This window comes from Mus musculus, chromosome 19 (genome assembly GCF_000001635.26).
Source record: "Mus musculus strain C57BL/6J chromosome 19, GRCm38.p6 C57BL/6J".
NCBI classification, from domain to species: domain Eukaryota; kingdom Metazoa; phylum Chordata; class Mammalia; order Rodentia; family Muridae; genus Mus; species Mus musculus.
The window spans coordinates 8,772,481-8,791,999 of record NC_000085.6 but is presented as its reverse complement, the minus strand read 5'-3'; the positions used below and the strand labels follow the sequence as shown (position 1 = coordinate 8,791,999).

Below are 19,519 nucleotides of genomic sequence, written 5' to 3'. Positions count from 1 at the left end.
TTCTCTGTGATAACTCCAGCTGTGTCAAGTTGACACAAAACTAGCCAGTACAATCATTAATTGCGAAAATGCCTTACAGCTGAATCTCATGGAGGCATTTCCTCAAAGGAGGCTCCTTTCTCTGTGATAACTCAGGCTTGTGTCAAGTTGACATACAAAACCAGCCAGTACAGCCTCCATGTGGTTGCTGAGAATTGAACTCAGGACCCCTGTAACCACTGAGCCATCTTTCCAGCCCCTATTTTTGTTTTGTTTTGAGACAGGGTTTGTCTGAATAGCCCTGGCAGTTCTAGAACTCTATCTAGACCAGGCTGGCCTTACACTGGAAGATAAGCCTGCCTTAGTCTCTGGAGTGCTGGGACAAGAACTTTATTATTGTTGTTATTGTTTGCTTTTGAGATAAGTTCTCCTCTAATCTACGCTAGCCTTCAATTACTTCAATTACTGTGTATTCTAGGCTGGCTTTGAATTCCTGCTCCTTCTGGATCCACCTCCCAAATGTAAAGATTGCAGGTGTGTGTCAACATTCCGGTTTGTTTGTTTGTTTGTTTGTTTTTTAAGGGCCATGTGGATTACATCTTACAAAGTATGGCCCCACTGTTAATTATGTTAATTATGTTAAATTTCAGACTCTTTTTTTGTTTGTTTGTTTTTGGTTTTTTTTTTTGTTGTTGTTGGTTTTTTGGTTTTTGAGACAGGGTTTCTCTGTATAGCCCTTGCTGTCCTGAAACTCACTTTGTCGACCAGGCTGGCCTCGAACTCAGAAATCTGCCTGCCTTTGCCTCCTGAGTGCTGGGATCAAAGGCATGCACCACCATGCCCGGCGAATTTCAGAAACTCTTAAAAGCTGATGCTGCTTGGTGAGGTGACTCATGTACATCTTAAATCTTAGCTATAGGGAGGCAGAAACAATTGGGTAAGTTCCTGGCCAGTCAGGGCTAGGAGAGACCTGTGAGACCCTGCCTCAATAGTAAACAGAGATGGGGCTGGAGAGGTGGCTCAGCAGTAAACAGCACTGACTGCTCTTCCAGAGGTCCTGAGTTCAATTCCCAGCACCCACATGGTGGCTCACAACATCTACAATGGGATCTGATGCCCTCTTCTGGTGTGTCTGAAGTCAGCTACAGTGTACTCATATACATAAAATAAATTAAAAAAAAAAAAGAGCAGGGTGTGGTGGCGCACACCTTTGATCCCAGCACTCGGGAGGCAGAGGCAGGCGGATTTCTGTGTTTGAGGCCAGCCTGGTCTTCAAAGTGAGTTCCAGGACAGCCAGGGCTATACAGAGAAACCATGTCTAGAAAAAAATCAAACAAACCAACAACAACAAAAAATCAACAACAAAAAAGACCTTGCCTCAATAATCATAATAATAGAGACCTTGCCTCAATGATAATCTTTAAAAGTGAATAACAAATGGAAGCTGAAGCATCTGGAATGATGTCTGAAACATGATAGAGGAAACTGACTTGCTTTTTCACTTCCGTTGCTGTTGAGTTACACAGAGTCGTGCAGAGCTGCCTCCAGTGCCACCCGAGGAAGGCACTGCTGCTGGAGGTGTAATCGATGTCAAAACTGCTCTCTAAGAGGTGTCAAAGGCAGCCCTCGTTCATGATGGCTGGCACAGGCAAACATGAAGCTGCCAGAGCCTTGGACGAGCACCAAGCCCATTTCTGTGGGCTTGCAGCTGACTGTGACAAGCTCAGGTGTGTTACACTGGCGCAGGCACTTTGTGTCAAGCACCAAACCAACCTAATTATAAGAGGAAACTTGGGGAATGGTGGGCCTAGGTAAAATAATCCAGAGGAAAGCCACATAAAGCAGTTGGTTGCAGTTGTGTAGTGGTTAAGGGCTATGGCAAAGAATGGCAGGCTTAGGATGTCATCATGTCATCAAGGAGGACTTCAAATGCAAGACATGAAAAAATAAAAAAATTTGGCTCAAAAAGAAAAAGAAAGAGAAAGGAAGAAAGAAAGAATAAAGAAAGAAAAGGAAATGGACTCCATTATGGTTTCATTCCCCTTGTTTTATCACCACTTCTGGATGAAGGTTCTGTCGTTTCTCATCAGCCTTCATGTTGGATTTTGTGTTTAAAATGTTCATTTTTTTTTTTTTCCGAGACAGGGTTTCTCTGTGTAGTCCTGGCTGTCCTGGAACTCACTCTGTAGACCAGGCTGGCCTTGAACTCAGAAATTACCTGCCTCTGCCTCCCATGTGCTGGGATTAAAGGCGTGCGCCACCACCGCATGGCTAAAATGTTCATAGTTGTAAGCCCACTCCACATAGTAAGATTCTGCCTCAGAAAATAAAACAAAATGTTCTTAATTGAAATTTTGATAAAATTGTAGGTTCAGATTACTACCACACCTCCCACCTCCCTGTTAGACAGGGTCTCACTGTGTGGTGCTCGTTGGGCCTGGGAATCACAGAGATTTTCTGCCTTCTGCCCTTGGCCTGTGCTACCGTGCCTGGCTTTGATCTTTTCAAATCAGTAGTAGGGAAATCTAAAGTTAGGATTCCATCTGTTATAATGTGGTTCCAATGCTAATTAGGAAGAAAGGGAGGGAAGATAAGCTCTTTTCAGGGTGAAGTGGAAATTTCTTAGGCTTGACACCTGGGTGAGCTCTTACTTGGTTGCCTAGGAGACATGACATATTGCTGAGGGCTAACTTCAGTGTGGGATGCCTGTCCTTGAGACTGCCCATCTGTCTCAGGCATGTGCAATTAGGGATCAAGCCTCTGAAAGTGTATGCTCACTAAAGAGTAGAATTCTTTGTATGTAACAGAATGCCTTAAGATAAAGTGAGGTAGGGCTTGCTAACATTACCTGGTACTGCTCAGAGGCAGGAAGGGCCTTACCCCTGAGCTCAGGCCACTCTGGCACTAGTACTTCTGTTCGAGGGTGGAATGGCTTAGCACAGTGATCCATCCCAGATAGCATCCACAGTAGCCACTTTTTTTCCCCTGTGGTAATGTTGATCTCATTACTGCCTTCCTGAGCACCTGCCTCTGCCCCAGTTGGGAGTAAATAAACCCCAGACATATACAGCTTTACCAGATCTGATAGTACCCACCAGGTCTGGGCCTTCTTCCATCCTGTCCTACCTCCAAGTGGCCAGTGGTTGTCCAGACATATAAATGTGAGCAGCCCAAATGCTACTGACTGAGCTGATAAATTAAGACCTCTGGGAATGGCCTCTCGTAGGTGGACAGACACTTCAGTCTGCAGCAGGCGTGGAAACCACACCAAATGTCAACATAACTGGAAGAGACTCAGCAGGGTCACTAGCCTCAGGTGGTGTTGCCATGGCAACCCCAGTTCCATCCATTTGGCTTTTTTTTTTTTTTTTTTTTTTTTTTTTTAGCTCAGTCCTAGAGGATTTTCTTTTCCAAGAGGCAGCAGCAGCAGTATCAAAACCTCAAAGAAAGGGATGTGTATGGCCATGTTCTCATGCAGGAAGCTCCTTTCCGGAGTTAAAATAAAAAATAAGGGCTGGATAGCTCACTGGTTAAGAGCTCTTGTGCTCTTTCACAGGACCTAAGTTCAATTACCCTCATAACTACCTGTTGTTACTCCATCTCCAGGGGATCCAGCTAGTCTGGCTTCCTTGAGTAGAGTCTGCTCATGTGCACACATACATACCTACAAATAAAAAATAATAGCAAATAAATCTTGGAGCTGGAGAGATGGCTCAGGAGTTAAGAGTACTTGCTCTTCCAGAGCACCAGCCTCAGGGGATATGATGCCCTCTTTTGACTTCCTTGGGCACCAGGCACATGTATAGTGCACAGATATACATGCATCAAAACATACATATAAAATAAATCCTTAAAAAATTTAAATTACGTGGTGGTGCGCGCCTTTAATCCCAGCACTGGGAAGGCAGAGGCAGACGGATTTCTGAGTTCGAGGCCAGCCTGGTCTACAAAGTGAGTTCCAGGACAGCCAGGGCTACACAGAGAAACCCTGTCTCGAAAAAAAACAAAAACAAAATAATAATAAAATTAAAAATAATAAATTAAATAATTAAAATTATTCTTTAAGGGGTAGAGAGATGGCTCAGAGATTAAGAGCACTTACTGATCTTTCAAAAGATCAGGGTTTAATTCCCAGCACCCACATGGCAGCTCACAATTGTCTGTAGCTCCTGTTCAGGGAATTTGACACCCTCACACATACATACAGTCAAAACAGCAGTGTAGTGGCTATTCCTGGTTGTCAGCTTGACTATATCTGGAATGAACTACAATCCAGAATTGGAAGGCTCACCTGTGATCCCGATCTTGAGGCTGGGAGATACAAGTTTCTGACCTGGCTCTTGGCATGGAGATCTTGAGGCATAGTGGCTATGAATCCCAGGAGACTAAGGCAAGGAGATTTCTGAGTGCAAGGTCATCTGAGACAAATCAAGTCCCAGATCCAGACTTGCTGGCACACCTGGGCCACACCTTCTGCTGGAGACCTACAATCAGGACATTGGAAAAAGGAAAATTCTCTCTTCTTCTGCTTGCCTCGTGGGATTAAGCAACTGCTAGATTCTTGGACTTCCATTCACAGCTCCTGCTGACCGTTGTTGGAGAGTTGGACAACAGACTGTGTACATCATCAACAAATTCCCTTACTATATAGAGACTACCCATTCGTTCTGTGACTCCAGATAACCTTGCCTTATACAACCAGTGTGTTTAAAAATAAAAAATAAATAGAGGATATAGCTCAGTGGCAGAACATTTGTCTATCAAATGCAAAGCTGTAGGTTGGATCACCTAAACCACAGTAAATAAATTTTACTTTCTTAGGGTTTCCTATATCCAAGGTTAGCCTTAATCTTGATATTTAGTCAAGGATAATACTGAACTTCTTATCCTCCCACTTTCAGCCCCCAAGTGCTGGCTAGTTCATGTCCTGCAAGTACTAGACAAGCATGTTACCAAGTGAACGGTATCCAGCTTTATGCAGGACTGGTGAAGTGGTGAAGACAAGTAAAAGAGCTTGTTGCTTAAGCCCAACAACCTGAGTTCCACTGTTGGTGCCTACAGGAGCATCAACTCCTCAAAGTTGCCCTCTCCCCCCCCCCACCCCCCGTATTTTTTGTGGGATTAAAGGCATGCTCCACCACTACCTGGCCCTCAAAAGTTGTTCTCTTATTTGCAAGTACAAGCACACATACAGAATTAAACTTTTTTTTTAAAAAAGATTTATTTATTTATTATATATAAGTACACTGTAGCTGTCCTCAGACATTCCAGAAGAGAGAGTCAGATCTCATTACGGATGGTTATGAGCCGCCATTTGGTTGCTGGGATTTGAACTCTTGACCTTCAGAAGAGCAGTGGGGTGCTCTTGCCCACTGAGCCATCTCACCAGCTCAAATTTTTTTTTTAAGATCAGAAACTAGAAAGCGGTATGGTAGCACACACCTTTGATCCCAGCATCCTGGAAGCAAAGGAAGGCCTATTAGTTCAAGACCAGCTTGTTTTATGCGGTGAACTCTAATTCAGTGTAAGCCAGGGAACACACACCTGTTAGCTAACCCAAAGGAGCTGTTGCTTTAAGAAGCGCCACTCACGTGACCAACGTCGCCCTAGTGGCTTTACCCGCACATACACACTGGCCAATCTTGAGGTGGTATGCCTCTTTGGTGGGCGGAAAACTCAGTAGACGGCCACCGATTGGCTCCGCATATGGAGGGCGGAGCCTGGGCGCGGAGAGAGGGAATTACCGTGAGCCGGTGAGTGGAAGCAGCCGTCCCTCCCCAGCAGGCGCCCTCCCAACCCCGGAGTCTGCAGGTGAGCAGGTCCTGCCCCGATCCAGGGATCGCTTCCCGCGGTGCTCTGCTCACCAGCCACGGAGCCCGCAGGACCCCGCCCCCTTCACCGAGCACGTGACACAAGTTCTGTAATCCCTGATCTCCCCACTCGACCCTGCACCCTTTGGAGCTGGGAGGGAGGAAGGTGGGTGGGAGGATTCACAACGTAGAAGTCCTTGGAGATCGGTTCCCACGCCTCCTGGTCAGGAGGACTTGGAACTGAGGGTGGGCAGGACGAGACTAAAGAGTGGGAGACCTTGGTCACAGACCGAATTTTGTGAGCTATCAAGACAGGGCTACATAATAGAGAAACTCCCTTCTAGCTTTCCACTTGCGCAGCACTGCATGGTTCCATTTTACAGATGGGGAAACTGAAGCGTACTCATCCAGTGCTGAGTCTAGTGATGGGACTTCAAATCTTTGGGCTACAAAGCCAGGCCTAGTTCAAACACAAGCCTACAGCTCATGAATATATTATCTTGAGTCGAATTACAACAGTGTTTGAGACCCAGCAGTCTAATCACCCGGTGCTTAGTGTTTGGTCTTGGACAGTTCAGGTAATCTCTCTGAGCTAAGACTTCCTCAGCTTTGTGAAATGGACAAATGTGTACAATTATATATCTCATACAATATTACTAACTGGGGGGGCCATGGGCATTTATGTGTTTAGAAAATAGCTGTGCTGGAAAGATGGCTGAGCAGTTGGCTAGTCTCCTTGGAGGACCCAGATTCAATTCTCAGTACCCACATAGCAGGTCACACCTGTCTGTAACTCCAGTTCCAAGGGACCTGGCACCCTCACACAGACATATACATGCAGGCAAAACACCAATGCACATAAAAGTGAATAAATCAGAAGTATTGACCCATGTCCTTAATAACAGCACCGGGATGGGTTGGTGGGCAGAGGCAGAAAGATCTCTGTGAATTGGAGGTCAGCAGGGTCTAGAGAGTGAGTTCTAGGACTGAATAGACAACATTGTCTGGAACAGCTATCCTTTTTTTTTTCAGCAAGTGTTAATGAGGGTATAGTATGTGCTGACCCTGCTGGAGGCCTGGGATGCAAAGGTGAGCGTACTGACCTGGTCTATTGTGCAACTTACAGTTACTGGGGAGCTGCATGCTGATGCCCAGCATCCCTGTACAGAGTGGAGTTGATGGTAACGAGCTGTGTTGGGTACTTACAGACTGTTCGAAGCTAAGGTGTCACATGTGTTAGGAAAACTCTGGTGCTGAGCTGCAGCTCCAGACTTTTTCTTTCTTTCAGGACAGGGTTTGTCTGTGTAGCCCAGGCTGTCCTGGAACTCACCCTGTAGACCAGGCTGGCCTTGAACTCAGAGATCCACCTGCCTCTGCCTCCCAAGTGCTGGGATTAAAGGTACATGCTACCACTGCCGGGCTCCAGCCTTTTTTTTTTACATTTTATTTTGAGATAGTCTAAGTTGTTAGGGTAACCTTGAACTCACTTCCTAGTTGACAAGGACAGTTATACAACCCAGGAAGGCCTCCCTGACAGTCAAACAGGGATCTAAGGAGGTAGTAGGTGATGGGTCACTGAGTCAAAGAGATTTGGAGAGAACAAAGAAGGGACAGTGTCAAACAAGAAACAGAATGGCCTGAAATAAGGAAATAGAGGTGGCCGTGGGTGGAAGTCTAGATCACAAGAGAAGAAGATAAGGTTTTGCAGACAGATGCTGGAAAGGCACAGGCATAGCCTGCCCATCATGGGCCAGTATCTTTGTTTAGTACAAAAGCAACAGGAATCACTGGGAGGATGGCTACGTGGGCTACGTAGATTGCCCACTTGTTCTGGAGATAAAGAATGAGGAACCCAGCCGGGCATGGTGGCGCAGGCCTTTAATCCCAGCTCTTGGGAGGCAGAGGCAGGCAGATTTCTGAGTTCAAGGCCAGCCTGGTCTACATAAGTGAGTTCCAGGACAGCAAGGGCTACACAGAGAAACCCTGTCTTGAAAAGCAAAACAAAAAAACAAAAACAAAAAAGGAATGAGGAACCCTTGCTGGAGTCCTGGGAGTGTCATCTTGGACTAGGGTCGTGCTGTGCTGAGCCTCTGGGCTCTGTCTTTGTGGCTTTTAAAGCAAGATGAGCAGGCATGGTTGAGATGGTCTTGCCTGCCTCACCCTTGGAGGAATCTCAGATACTGGGCGGGTTTTCAACCTTTCTTTTCCACTTGCAGTTCCACCGGGGCCATGTCAGAACGAGAGGAGAGGAGGTTTGTGGAGATCCCTCGGGAGTCGGTCCGGCTCATGGCAGAGAGCACAGGTCTAGAGCTGAGTGACGAGGTGGCCGCTCTGCTCGCTGAAGATGTGTGCTACCGTCTCCGAGAGGCCACACAGGTGTGCTGCTCTCCGTCCACCTCTCTCCTCCCTATGATCTCCTGTTACCTCTTCCCCACTGACATGCTTGGCAACAAGTGTATATCAGGTACCATGTGCTTTGAGGTCAGAAGACAGTGTAGGCCTGTGCCTTTGAAAGAGTCTCTTTCTAGCCAGTCAGGTGTCTAGAAAAGAAAACACTCGCTGGGCACTTTCTCATAACACTTTCTCACAGTGTCCTGCTGCCTAGGCGGAATAGCTAGATAGTGACACTCTGCCCATGAGTCACTGAGGCACTCGGTGGGAACATGACATGCGGAAGGTGTACAAAAGCTGAGCTGGAAACGCAGGCTTTCTGATTGCTGGTGTGGGGTTCTCTGTCTTTTCAGTCTAGCCCATTTCCCTTGGGGGTTCTCACATTTGCTCCCTGCCCCCTGATTCTGGATTCTGTTCCCCCTCTCCCAGAATAGCTCTCAATTCATGAAACACACCAAACGAAGGAAGCTGACGGTGGAGGACTTCAACAGGGCTCTCAGGTGGAGCAGCGTGGAGGTCAGTGGGGTATGGCCATGGAGGGCCCAGGGGATGTGACGCCACCTCTCCTGTTCAGATTGGGGATGGCAGTGTGGTGAGACGTGGGGACAAACACCTAGTGCAGCCGGCCAAGCCAGGTGCTGGGCCCAAAGAGTGGAGAGGCCCATGGGCTCCCAGAGGTTGGGGAAAGTTTCAAAGAAGAGGTAGAGATTGAGCCAGGCCTTAAGATGTGCTGAGGGAAATGAACTTGAAGAAATGAAAAGGCATGCTGGGTAAGGAAAGAGCCTGAAGAAACATGGGGATGTTGACCTGTCTTGGTATAGCTCTGGGGCAAGGAGTTGAGGGAGGAAGGTAGTATGCCTTGAGAATTGTTTGGGTGTGCATGGGAGAGACTGGCACCTTAGCAGTGGGCCATAGACCCCTTACAGTTATGGGAGGTAAGACAACATAGAACCTTGACCCAGTGAACCACAGACAGACAGCTCTGATCCCCAGGTATCTCTGGCTTCTAGGGGATATGTGAACTACTCTGCAGCGTAGGCTTCATGCCCTGGATCAGGAGAGCCGAATCCTGGCTCTTTTTCCTTCACTGAATTCACCCTGCTTGTCAATTCTCTCTCTCTCCAGGCTGTGTGTGGCTATGGGTCCCAGGAGGCATTGCCCTTGCGCCCTGCAAGGGAGGGTGATCTCTACTTCCCGGAGGATCGAGAAGTGAGCCTGGTGGAGCTGGCACTAGCCACCAACATCCCCAAGGGCTGTGCAGAGACAGCTGTCAGAGGTTGCTGCTAGGCTCCTTCCTGGGCTTAGGACAGGAATTGGGTGGTCTGAGTGGTGCTGATGGGCCAGCTTTCACGTAGGGCAGAATTTGGAGGGGTAAAATCCCAGCTGACCTCCATCTGTATCATCTGATTCTAGTTCATGTCTCCTATCTGGATGGCAAAGGAAACCTGGCACCTCAGGGATCAGGTAAGGCAGTGTGGATAGTAAGGCTGTCTAGAAGAGCGTATGCTGAGCCTGAGGCAGGAATCTGTGGGGCCGAGGGTGGGTGGGAGTAGATGGAGCTGAGACCCATGGAACCTACCTGATCAGAGTGCAGCTGGAGCCTGTGCCTGCTTGTCCTGCTTACATGGGGTTCTTGTGGGTGGGTTGTAGTTCTGGTCAGGGGGCAGCAGCCTCCAGAAGGCTATACCTCCATCTGTGACTACTTCCTTCCTGTCTCCTCACAGTGCCCAGTGCAGTGTCTTCACTGACAGATGACCTGCTCAAATACTACCAGCAAGTGACACGGGCTGTACTGGGAGATGACCCACAGCTGATGAAGGTGAAAGAGTGAGCCTGACTAGGCATAAAGTGAAAGTTTTAAAACTTGAGATATTTTCAGCTATCTGGTTCCTGTCCTCCATAGGTGAACTAGTTACTAGGCGGGAACCTGTTCTCCAGTGGTGTGTGTGCTCTGAGTGGTCTCCTGCTATTGCCAGTCCCGACTCCTTTATGCTAGAAGAGTAGAAACCCTTCTTCCTTGGGCCGTGGGCAGCACAACAGGTGCTTCTAATGATTGTGTTCCCACACCTTCAGTTGCATTCCTTTTTCTGGGTGTCCATTGATCTGGAACCAGTTGAGGCATTTACTTATCTGGACTTGGTAAGGAAAGGAGAAAAAAAATAGGGGTCCAGGCCAGGTGCCCCTAGGTGCTCAGCCTGGCATGTTCTACAGACTTAGTTCCTGGGCTGTTAGCCACTGCTATTGGTTTAACCTCTGGATACCCATGGTCTCTTTTCTTCTGCCCACGGCCAGATGAGGGCTGAGGGCTGCGGTGGACCTTTGATAGCATTTGTTTCTGTCCCTAGCACTTGGCTGGTAGGCTGCCCCTTGCATTGCCAGCATGTACAAAAGCCTGGATTTTTAAAAAAGTCCCAGCACTCAGAAGCAGGCGTGGTGGCCTATAATATCAGCACTGACTGGCAGATGGCAAGTGTGAGGCTGGGCTGTGGGCTACTTTGTAAGTCCCTGTCTCAGCAGACAACAAAACCCAAGGAAACAAAAACTTAGCTCTTGCTTTGCTTCTTAGTCACCTGTAGCTAGCAGCTGTGGGGCCTGGAGCTAAGCCCTCTTCGCTTTCAGATCCTTATCTAGAGAGGGTCCAAGTCATAGATAGCAGTTTATGGATGAGGTGGCTTTCTTTGGTTGGCTTATGTTTTTTGAGACAGGGTCTCTCTGTGTAGGTTTGCCTGGAACTCTATGCGGGCTCAGCTGACCATGAACTCGAGATCTGGCTGCCTCCTTCCCTAGAGCTAGCTGCCCGGCTGTTTGCTTTTTTAAGTTTGTTTGTTTTTTTCAGGACAGTTTTTGTTTGTTTGTTTGTTTGTTTGTTTGCTTGTTTCTTGGTTGTCCTAAAAGTTGCTCTGTAGATCAGGCTGACCTTGAACTCACAGAGAACCTCCTACCTTTGCCTCCTGAATGCAGAGATTAATGGCATGTGCCATCATCGCCTAGCTGCTTTTTTTTTTTAAAAAAAGAAATATTTATTCATTTGTTTTTTGATGTGTATGAGTGTTTTGTCTACATGCATGTAAGTGCGTCATCTTTGCTCAGTGCCCATGGAGGTCAGAAAAGGGAGTGTGTCCCCTACAACTGGACTTACAGACAGTTGTAAGCTGTTGTGAGAGCTGGGAATTGAACCCTGGTCATCTGAAGAACAGCAATTGCTCTTAACTGTGGAGCCATCTTTCCAGCCCTGAATGAAGTTTTGTTTTGTTTTCTTTTGACTGTAATAAATGTCTTCCGCCTATAAGAGTAATACCAGTATGTATTTACTCTGGAGCTACTTAGAATATAAACGCACAGTCTTCTGTTCACACAAGTTACTATTACTTTAATGCAGGCATAAGTGATACCTGCTTTTACAGCTTACCCTTTTTCCCCTTGGATTTTGTTTTGTTTGAGACAAGGGTTAGTCTTAGTCTTGCAGTGTAACCTTTGGCCGGGAACTCACCGTGGTAGCTCAGGCTGGCCTCAGATTTGCAGCAGTCTTTATGTCTCAGCCTCTCAAGTGCAGAGCTGTACAGGTTTCAGCCACCAAGACAAACCTACAGCTTTTTCTTAGTTAAAAAGATGTTGACTAACTAGGCCTGGTGGTGAACACTGATAATCCTAGCACTTAGGAAATGGGAAGCAGGTGATCAGAAGTTCAAGGCTGTCCTCAGCTACATAATTAAAGGGCATCAGATCCTGCTGAAAAGGCAAGCAAACAAGCAAGCAAACAAACAAAAACAGTTGCCCACACACTTGTACATGCTACGGCCCGTGTGTGAAGGTAAGAAACGCTTTGAGTATGGTGGTGGTGGCACATGCCCTTAGTTCCAGCACTTGAGAGGCAGCGGCAGGCAGATCTCGGTGAGTTCTGGGACAGCCAGAGCTGTTACACAGAGAAAACATGTCTTCTGGAAACTTGTTAGCTCTCTTCTACTTACTCATGGTTTCTGAGATTTGAACTTAGGTTGATGGCTGTGTGCCACAGGTGCTTTTACCAAATTGAACAATCTCATTGTGTCCACCTTCCTCGTTTGAAAAGAGGGTCACGTTGGCTTTAGACTGGCCCTCCACCTGCCTCCTGTGCCACACCTAGCCCTGTGGCTGCTTTTTCTTTTAAATAGACAGTACTGTTTTTGTCTGTGTCTCAGTTTCTTTTTTTTTTTTTTTTTTTTTTAAAGATTTATTTATTATTATATGTAAGTACACTGTAGCTGTCTTCAGACACACACAAGTCAGATCTTGTTACGGATGGTTGTAAGCCACCATGTGGTTGCTGGGATTTGAACTCTGGACCTTCAGGAGAGCAGTCGGGTGCTCTTACCCACTGAGCCATCTCACCAGCCCTGTGTCTCAGTTTCTTAAGGTTAAAAACAGTGGAATTTCTGTTTTTATTTTGTTTTGTTTTTAAAGGTTTATATATTGTTAAATGTAAGTACACTGTAGCTGTCTTCAGACACACCAGAAAAGGGTGTCAGATCTCATTATGGACGATTGTGAGCCACCATGTGGTTGCTAGGATTTGAACCCAGGACCTTCGGAAGAGCAGTTAGTGCTATTAACCACTAAGCCATCTCACGATACCCTTTTTTTTGGGGTGGGGGGGTTGGGGGGCGATAGTTCGAGACAGGGTTTCTCTGTGAGTTACCCTGGCTGCCCTGGAACTCACTCTGGAGACCAGGCTGGCCTCGAACTCAGAAATTCACCTGCCTCTGCCTCCCAAGTGCTGGGATTAAAGGCATGTGCCATCATGCCCAGCTCAGCGGAATTTCTGAATCAGGGCATGAACATTTAACATGATAATACGTGGATCCTAACCTAGCCTCCAGAATGGTGGCTTTTCCTTTATTGAGGTGGTTCCTTTCAGGTTGCCCTCCAGGACCTCCAGACAAACTCCAAGATTGCAGCACTCCTGCCTTACTTTGTTTATGTGGTCAGTGGGGTAAGTGATCAGTTCTCTAGCGATCTCTATGACCCTTCTCTGTTTAGGGCTCATAGCAGATTCTTCGCAAGCTCCTGTCTCTCCATGCCACCACAAGCCATCCTCTCCTACCAACAGGTAAAATCTGTAAGCCACGACCTGGAACAACTGCACCGACTACTGCAGGTGGCAAGGAGCCTGATACGGAACCCACACCTGTGCTTGGGACCCTATGTCCGATCCTTGGTGGGCAGCGTGCTTTACTGTGTCTTGGAGCCACTGGCCGCCTCCATCAACCCTTTGAATGACCACTGGACTCTGCGAGATGGGGCTGCCCTTCTACTCAGTCACATATTCTGGTAGCCACTGGGTTCAGGCTGAGCAGAGGGTGGGATAGCCTACAGAGTTGATTGGGTTGTGGTAGGGAGCTGTAGGAAGCCTTTGGCTTTTAAATTAAATGTTACATGTGGAACTTTTCCTTAGCCCCCTAGCTGACATGTCATGGTACAGTTATAAAGATAGCAAGATATTAGTCTTTTGTCCCTTGGATCCTGGGCCAGTCACATCTGGCAGCCTGTCTCAGAGATGTCTACAAATGTCCAACTCTTTATGTGTGGTACTTCATTCTCCTTCCTGACTGTTGCTTCCACAGGACGCATGGAGACCTTGTAAGTGGCCTGTATCAGCAGATTCTGCTGTCCCTGCAGAAGGTCCTGACAGACCCTGTTCGGCCTCTCTGTTCTCACTATGGGGCAGTGGTGGGGCTGCATGCTCTAGGCTGGAAGGTGAGGACTCTGGCTTTCTCTCAGACCTTTGAGAGTGGCTGTGTTACAAAGCTATCATTCACGTGTATTTTATTGTAAAAGTGGTGTGTGTTTGATTCTGCCATGTTGAGACCTTGCTTTAGGCCCTGTTTATTGTATACCTTCCTTGACTATGTGTAAATGTTTTCCCTTCAGAACATTTTCTTTTTTAAAATCCCTGCCCATTTCATAACACTATGTTAGGAAATACCCTCAGTTTCTTCGTTCCTCTCCTTTTCTCTTTGGGTTTTCATTTATTTGAGGCAGTGCTTGTTATATAACCCTTACCGGCCTTCATCAGTTTGTGATCCTCTTGCTTTATGCACCACACAGCATCAGTTTCTGTTGTGTATTTTATAGCAAATAGTAACTTAGCATCCATAGAGATCATCAGATGATTATGTGTCTTAATTCTGTTAATATGACTATGTCCACTGAGCCACTCTTTGAAACTTGGACTAATTCTATTTGTTTCATTTTGAAGAAAAAAAAAAAAAAAAATATATATATATATATATATATATGAAAAGGTTTTAGGGACATATCAAGTGATCTTGACTATGTCATGTTTCCATTTTTTTAAAAAAATGCTCACACTCTTTAGGGTGCTTTCATATTGTTCTAAGGAGAACCAACACACTTTATTTCTGCAGTGACGCTGCTATAGTGCTATAGTCTTTTTAGGGTTGCTCCTTGTTGGTATGCAGAAATATAGTTGGTATGTGTGTGTGTTTTAAGCTCAGGGACAATTTTAGTAGAGTTTAAAAGAAAACATCTTAGGGCTGGCAAGCTATAAATCTAAGAAGCTGCTCAGAGGTGGAAGTTGAAGGAAAGAAGAAAAAAAGCCATGCCATTTGAGCTAAACAGGCGAGGGATAGTCAGCCATAAGGTGGGGAGAGGTTTTAAAGAAGGAGTGAGAAAAAGCATCTAGAAATAAAAGAGACAAACCAAAATCATCCCCCCCCCGCCCCCCCCAAAAAACCAAACCAAAAGTGTTTTGCCTTACGACCTTAATCCCAGCAGAAGCAGGCAGATCTCTGAGTTTTGAGGCTGTCCTATCCTACAGAGTGAATTCCAGGATAGCCAGGGTTACACAGAGAAACTTTCCTTAGCCCCTAACTCCCTACCCTTCATTGTTGGGATTAAAGGCTTGAGCCACCATGCTTGGTTTTTTAAAAACAAAAACAAAAACAGGGACTTAAAAGTGAAGCCCAGGCTGGCCTCAAACTTGGACTCAAGCTCCTGAATGCTAGAGTTACAGGCTACCTCATTCTCAAAGTCTACCTCATTTACTGTTAAGATAGCTTTGCTTTGCTTTTTTCCACCAAGTGTACTTTATTGAATCTGCTGTGAACTGATCTGTGAAGGTAACATTTGCATGCATAGGGTAAAGGGTCAAGGCCTCAGCCTAAGGGGAGGGCCAGATGTGGATAGTGGAACACAGGGCAGCTAGAATCTAGAATGTGGCATTCTTTGTAAAAATGAAAGACTGCCACAGAGGTGGTAGAGGAAATAATGATAATAATGATAATAACCATAAGGATGCTGAAGATTCAGGCACTTGGCCTGGTCTCCAGTCATCTCGCCCACCATCTTCCTGTCCCTGGACTTCACAGAGTAGGCATAGGCAATGAAGCCCAGGCAGCAGCATTGAAGAGTGCATTGAACAGGGACCAGACCACATGGTCAGACACAGAACTGGGTGTGTTGATCACAGTGGTCCTCACAACAGCTGAGTTGTTGAGGAGTTCCCCGAGTTCAGTCACCTTTTTTGATTGTCTCATAGCTTGGAGGAAGCCCGGCATGTATTGACTCTGGAACAATCATCTGGAGGATGGCTGCTGCTAAGATAGCTTTTCTGAGTGTATAGTAATATCTATAAATTCTAGCAGGATGTTCTGATGTCTTCCATAAAATATAATCCCTATTTCTTTCAGCATTTTCCCCAGGAGTTTGGTCAGCATTGTCAAATGTTTATGCTCTGGATGAGTGATCCAAGTCTACCTTATATGTCAAAGCCCATCTCTAATGTCATTGTCTTTGTTAAGCATGTTTTGCCCCCAGATGATTACACCATTTAAAACTTTACAAAGTCATGTGTAGTAGTACACTGCCTGTATAATCCCAGTTTGGGAAATGAAAGAAAGGGAATTCTCATGAATTCAAGGCCCAGTCTGGGCTCCCAGTATTGTTTTTATGTGTGTGGTCTAAACTCAGCTCTCATTTCTCTAACAAGTACACCACTTCCTTACTGATTGTATTTACTAGCAGTCTGCAAACAATTTCTGTGTCTTAATGATTTAATTATGCCTAAATAGCTCAGAGTAAATGCCAGTAATGGGGCTTTTTAATATTGCATGTATTTGTATGTTTTGATCCCTTATGCTTACCAAAAGCTTATGCATACAATAGATCCCAGAGACGTGGGATATGTCAATAAGGAAATAGAGGACTGAGCCCTGTCAAAAATTGAGTGGATCTTTTGTGGGAAAGGGCACTGAAGAGGGCATTTGGAACAAGGTTGCTTGACTGCAGTCCTTTGCATTCCAGGCAGTGGAGCGAGTCCTCTACCCACATCTGCCCACTTACTGGACAAACTTGCAGGCTGTGCTGGATGACTATTCCGTATCTAATGCCCAGGTCAAAGCGGACGGGCACAAAGTGTATGGAGCCATTCTGGTGAGTTAGCAGTCCCACCTTCTCTTTCCTGCAGGAGCTTAGCAGATTTACTTTGCCATGGCTCTTGGGCCCAGGTTCCTCTTAGCTCTCTGTTTACAGGTGGCCGTAGAACGACTATTGAAGATGAAAGCTCAGGCAGCAGAGCCCAACCGCGGTGGCCTTGGCGGGAGAGGGTACCGTCCTGCGGAGGACCTGCCTTGGGACAGCCTTCTCCTACAAGAATCTCCCCCCGGGGGCAGCTCCGAAACAGGTTTTGGGTCTGGTCTCCCGCCACCATCAGGGGTTGCGGGACCAGAGGACCCTTCTTCCTTGACCCTGGCAGACATCTACCGTGAGCTATACTCCTTCTTTGGTGACAGCTTGGCCACTCGCTTTGGCACTGGCCAGCCTGCTCCCACGGCCCCGCGACCACCCGGAGACAAGAAGGAGCCTGCGGCTGCCCCGGATTCGGTGCGGAAAATGCCGCAGCTGACTGCCAGCGCCGTGGTCAGCCCTCAGGGTGACGAAAGCCCGTGCGGTGGGACTCTCGCCACCGCCACCGCCGCCTCGGAGAGCAGGCCGCTACCGCGCGTACACCGGGCGCGGGGTGCTCCTCGTCAGCAGGGCCCCGGCGCGGGAACGCGAGACGTCTTCCAGAAGAGCCGCTTCGCGCCCCGTGGCGCCCCACACTTCCGGTTTATAATCGCAGGGCGTCAGGCCGGGCGGCGCTGCCGCGGGCGCCTCTTTCAAACTGCCTTTCCTGCCCCATATGGGCCCAGCCCCGCGTCCCGCTACGTGCAGAAGCTGCCCATGATCGGCCGTACCGGCCGCCCGGCCCGCCGCTGGGCGCTCTCCGACTACTCGCTGTACCTGCCGCTGTGAGGTTGCGGCGCCTCGGAGAATAAAGCCACACCCGGAAGTGACGTGTCTATGCTCGTGGGCGGGGCTTGGGTGGTTGTCTTCCTGGTAGCCTGGGCGCCATGGCGCTGCCCTGGTTGCAGCGAGTTGAGCTCTTGCTCTTCACTGCCGCCTTCCTGTGCGGGGCTTTGGCGGCCGCGACGCTGACCCGGACCCAGGTGCGGCTGCGGGGGCGGGCTGGCCTTGGGGTCCAGCAGGCTTGCGTAGGGGGTTGGACAGGGTGACTACACTGGACCTGGGGTTAGAACGTTCCAAAGTTGTTTCCTCTCCAGAGGAACTGGACAAGCTTCCAGTCGAGCTTCATAAGCTACTAGGGTTTTGAGACACACAGGCCGTCTCTGCATCCACCCAGTAATAGGAACATTTGTGGAAAAAAAAAAAAAACAGTGTAGCAGAGAAATCGTGATTGTTAACAAAGTATGTGAAGTGAGGAAACATACAACTGTGTACATTTGAGTCTTGCCTACTGCTGGGTAGTTTTGGTGATAGAATACTTTGAATCACTATAGGAGTCTAAAACACCTACTTTTACAGATTAGTAGAGTTTATTGTTAAGGGACACACAAAGTCAGCGTTTACTTAGAACTCCTACTCACAGAGAAGGGCAAACTTGTGATTTCCCTTAGGTTCCTTATATTTATAGCCTTTTGAATTCGGATCCTTCTGGGCCCTGAGATTTTGTTCCCAGCAGATCCATCAGTCTCCCCGTTCATCTCAACTTGTGAACTAGTCCTTACATATGACAGAAACCTACATCTCGGGTACTGAACTGAAATGGACTTAACAGCTTCTCTCCACAGGGCTCCTTTGGTGGTAACTGTCCCTTGTATGGTGTGGCTGCACTCAATGGCTCCTCTCTGGCCTTGTTAGGTCCCTCAGCCCCTTCCCTCTGCTACTTCGTGGCTGGGGCTTCAGGCATCTTGGCACTCTACTGCCTTCTGCTTCTCTTCTTCTGGGTCTACAGCAGCTGCATCGAAGACTCCCACAGGTGATTGCCCTACTGATGACAAAGGGCCGAGGTTGAGATGAGTCCCACCTCGGCCACCAAGCTTGTTTTCTCTTTCTCAGAGGTTCTATAGGGCTCCGAATTGCTTTGGCCATCTCAGCTACAGCCATCTTCCTGATCTTAGTGTCTGCCTGTATACTTCGATTTGGCACCAATTCTTTCTGCAATTCCATCATCTCCTTGAACCTTACAATTAGGTAACGGGAGAGGGAGGGAAGCCTGACAGGGACTGTCCTTCTGTAGGGGACATGTCAGTCATTTAAGTTCCTACTTTATCCCCTTCCTCTGGCCCTTATCTCTGAGGACACAGATGTGCTTAGAGCATGTCCGTCTCCTCCCCGCCCCTTCTCACAACTTGTTTCTTTAACCTTGTTTCACAGCTGCTCTGAAGCCCAGAAAACCTCATGGACACCTTCAGGAACTGCTGTGCAGTTTTACTCCAACCTACATACTGCTGAAGTGAGACACAGGGATACGCTAAGATTAAGCAACTGTAGCTTAAGCGTGTTCACCATGTAATATGTGCTTGGCTGTACTTCATTCACAAGCTCAAAGTAGCTATGGGGCTTGTCACCTTAGTCTGATCAATGTTGTGTGGGTAGGACTGGATTGGAGCCGGCTTCCCACCTCATACTCCTGTTCTCTTTCACAGACCTCTTCTTGGGTGAATCTGATATTGTGGTGTCTGGCTTTGCTGCTCCAGGCCATGCAGTGCAAGTTTAAAGCCACATCATACCAGCCCCAAGAGAGGGGTGACCAAGAGTGGAGCTCTGAGACAGATGCTCTTGTTGGGCACCACCAGTCTCACTCCTGAAGAATACTCAAGTGCTTTCTACAACCAGAACCTCCATGCCCCAGTGCTTTTAATCCTCTTGTCTCTGTACAGCCCTGTTTATATTAGAAACCTCAGTTTTCTCCTTAAACTTTTTTGTACCAAAATAATATATTACTTTTCTTCATCATGGCATGGATTTCTTGATGTTAAATAGATGAGAGAGAGGACAGA

General features: G+C 47.3%; 2 protein-coding genes and 1 pseudogene across 6 annotated transcripts; 2 read left to right on the top strand and 1 right to left on the bottom strand.

Moving 5' to 3' along the window:
* The first annotated feature begins 5,582 nt into the window (after positions 1 to 5,582).
* On the top strand, positions 5,583 to 17,646 carry Taf6l (TATA-box binding protein associated factor 6 like). 2 transcript variants are annotated; one of them, NM_001177798.1, is made up of 12 exons: positions 5,583 to 5,732; positions 6,173 to 6,367; positions 6,822 to 6,878; positions 8,006 to 8,165; positions 8,610 to 8,696; positions 9,306 to 9,456; positions 9,594 to 9,644; positions 9,905 to 9,999; positions 13,267 to 13,487; positions 13,781 to 13,913; positions 16,482 to 16,610; positions 16,710 to 17,646. In NM_001177798.1, the coding sequence occupies exons 3-12, from the start codon at positions 6,871 to 6,873 to the stop codon at positions 17,469 to 17,471; spliced, it is 1,797 nt and encodes a 598-aa protein (NP_001171269.1). In that variant the 5' UTR covers positions 5,583 to 5,732; positions 6,173 to 6,367; positions 6,822 to 6,870; the 3' UTR covers positions 17,472 to 17,646. The 2 variants fall into 2 exon arrangements, with proteins under 2 accessions (NP_001171269.1, NP_666204.2); NM_146092.2 differs by lacking the exon at positions 6,173 to 6,367 and adding an exon at positions 13,075 to 13,149 and having other exon boundaries at positions 5,684 to 5,790.
* Positions 15,038 to 17,515, bottom strand: Gm2518 (predicted gene 2518; annotated as a pseudogene). Its single transcript, NR_015538.1, has one exon. The product of NR_015538.1 is annotated as a predicted gene 2518 (transcript).
* Positions 17,533 to 19,478, top strand: Tmem179b (transmembrane protein 179B). 3 transcript variants are annotated; one of them, NR_028419.1, is made up of 5 exons: positions 17,533 to 17,665; positions 18,378 to 18,495; positions 18,576 to 18,710; positions 18,894 to 18,972; positions 19,166 to 19,478. NR_028419.1 is itself a non-coding variant. In NM_026325.3 (5 exons), the coding sequence occupies exons 1-5, from the start codon at positions 17,570 to 17,572 to the stop codon at positions 19,325 to 19,327; spliced, it is 660 nt and encodes a 219-aa protein (NP_080601.2). In that variant the 5' UTR covers positions 17,533 to 17,569; the 3' UTR covers positions 19,328 to 19,478. The 3 variants fall into 3 exon arrangements, 1 of the variants encoding a protein (NP_080601.2); NM_026325.3 differs by having other exon boundaries at positions 18,308 to 18,495; NR_028418.1 differs by lacking the exons at positions 18,378 to 18,495; positions 18,576 to 18,710.
* Positions 19,479 to 19,519: the final 41 nt, after the last annotated feature.

Bases quoted from the DNA above. Each gene is read 5' to 3' on its own strand.
- Taf6l (NM_146092.2), top strand. The intron at 8,697-9,305 runs GTCAGTGGGGTA...CTCTCTCTCCAG, and splicing joins TCAGGTGGAGCAGCGTGGAG to GCTGTGTGTGGCTATGGGTC. The intron at 13,914-16,481 runs GTGAGGACTCTG...TTTGCATTCCAG, and splicing joins TGCATGCTCTAGGCTGGAAG to GCAGTGGAGCGAGTCCTCTA.
- Tmem179b (NM_026325.3), top strand. From the start codon at position 17,570: ATGGCGCTGCCCTGGTTGCAGCGAGTTGAGCTCTTGCTCTTCACTGCC. The intron at 17,666-18,307 runs GTGCGGCTGCGG...TTCTCTCCACAG, and splicing joins CGACGCTGACCCGGACCCAG to GGCTCCTTTGGTGGTAACTG. The intron at 18,973-19,165 runs GTGAGACACAGG...TCTCTTTCACAG, and splicing joins CCAACCTACATACTGCTGAA to ACCTCTTCTTGGGTGAATCT.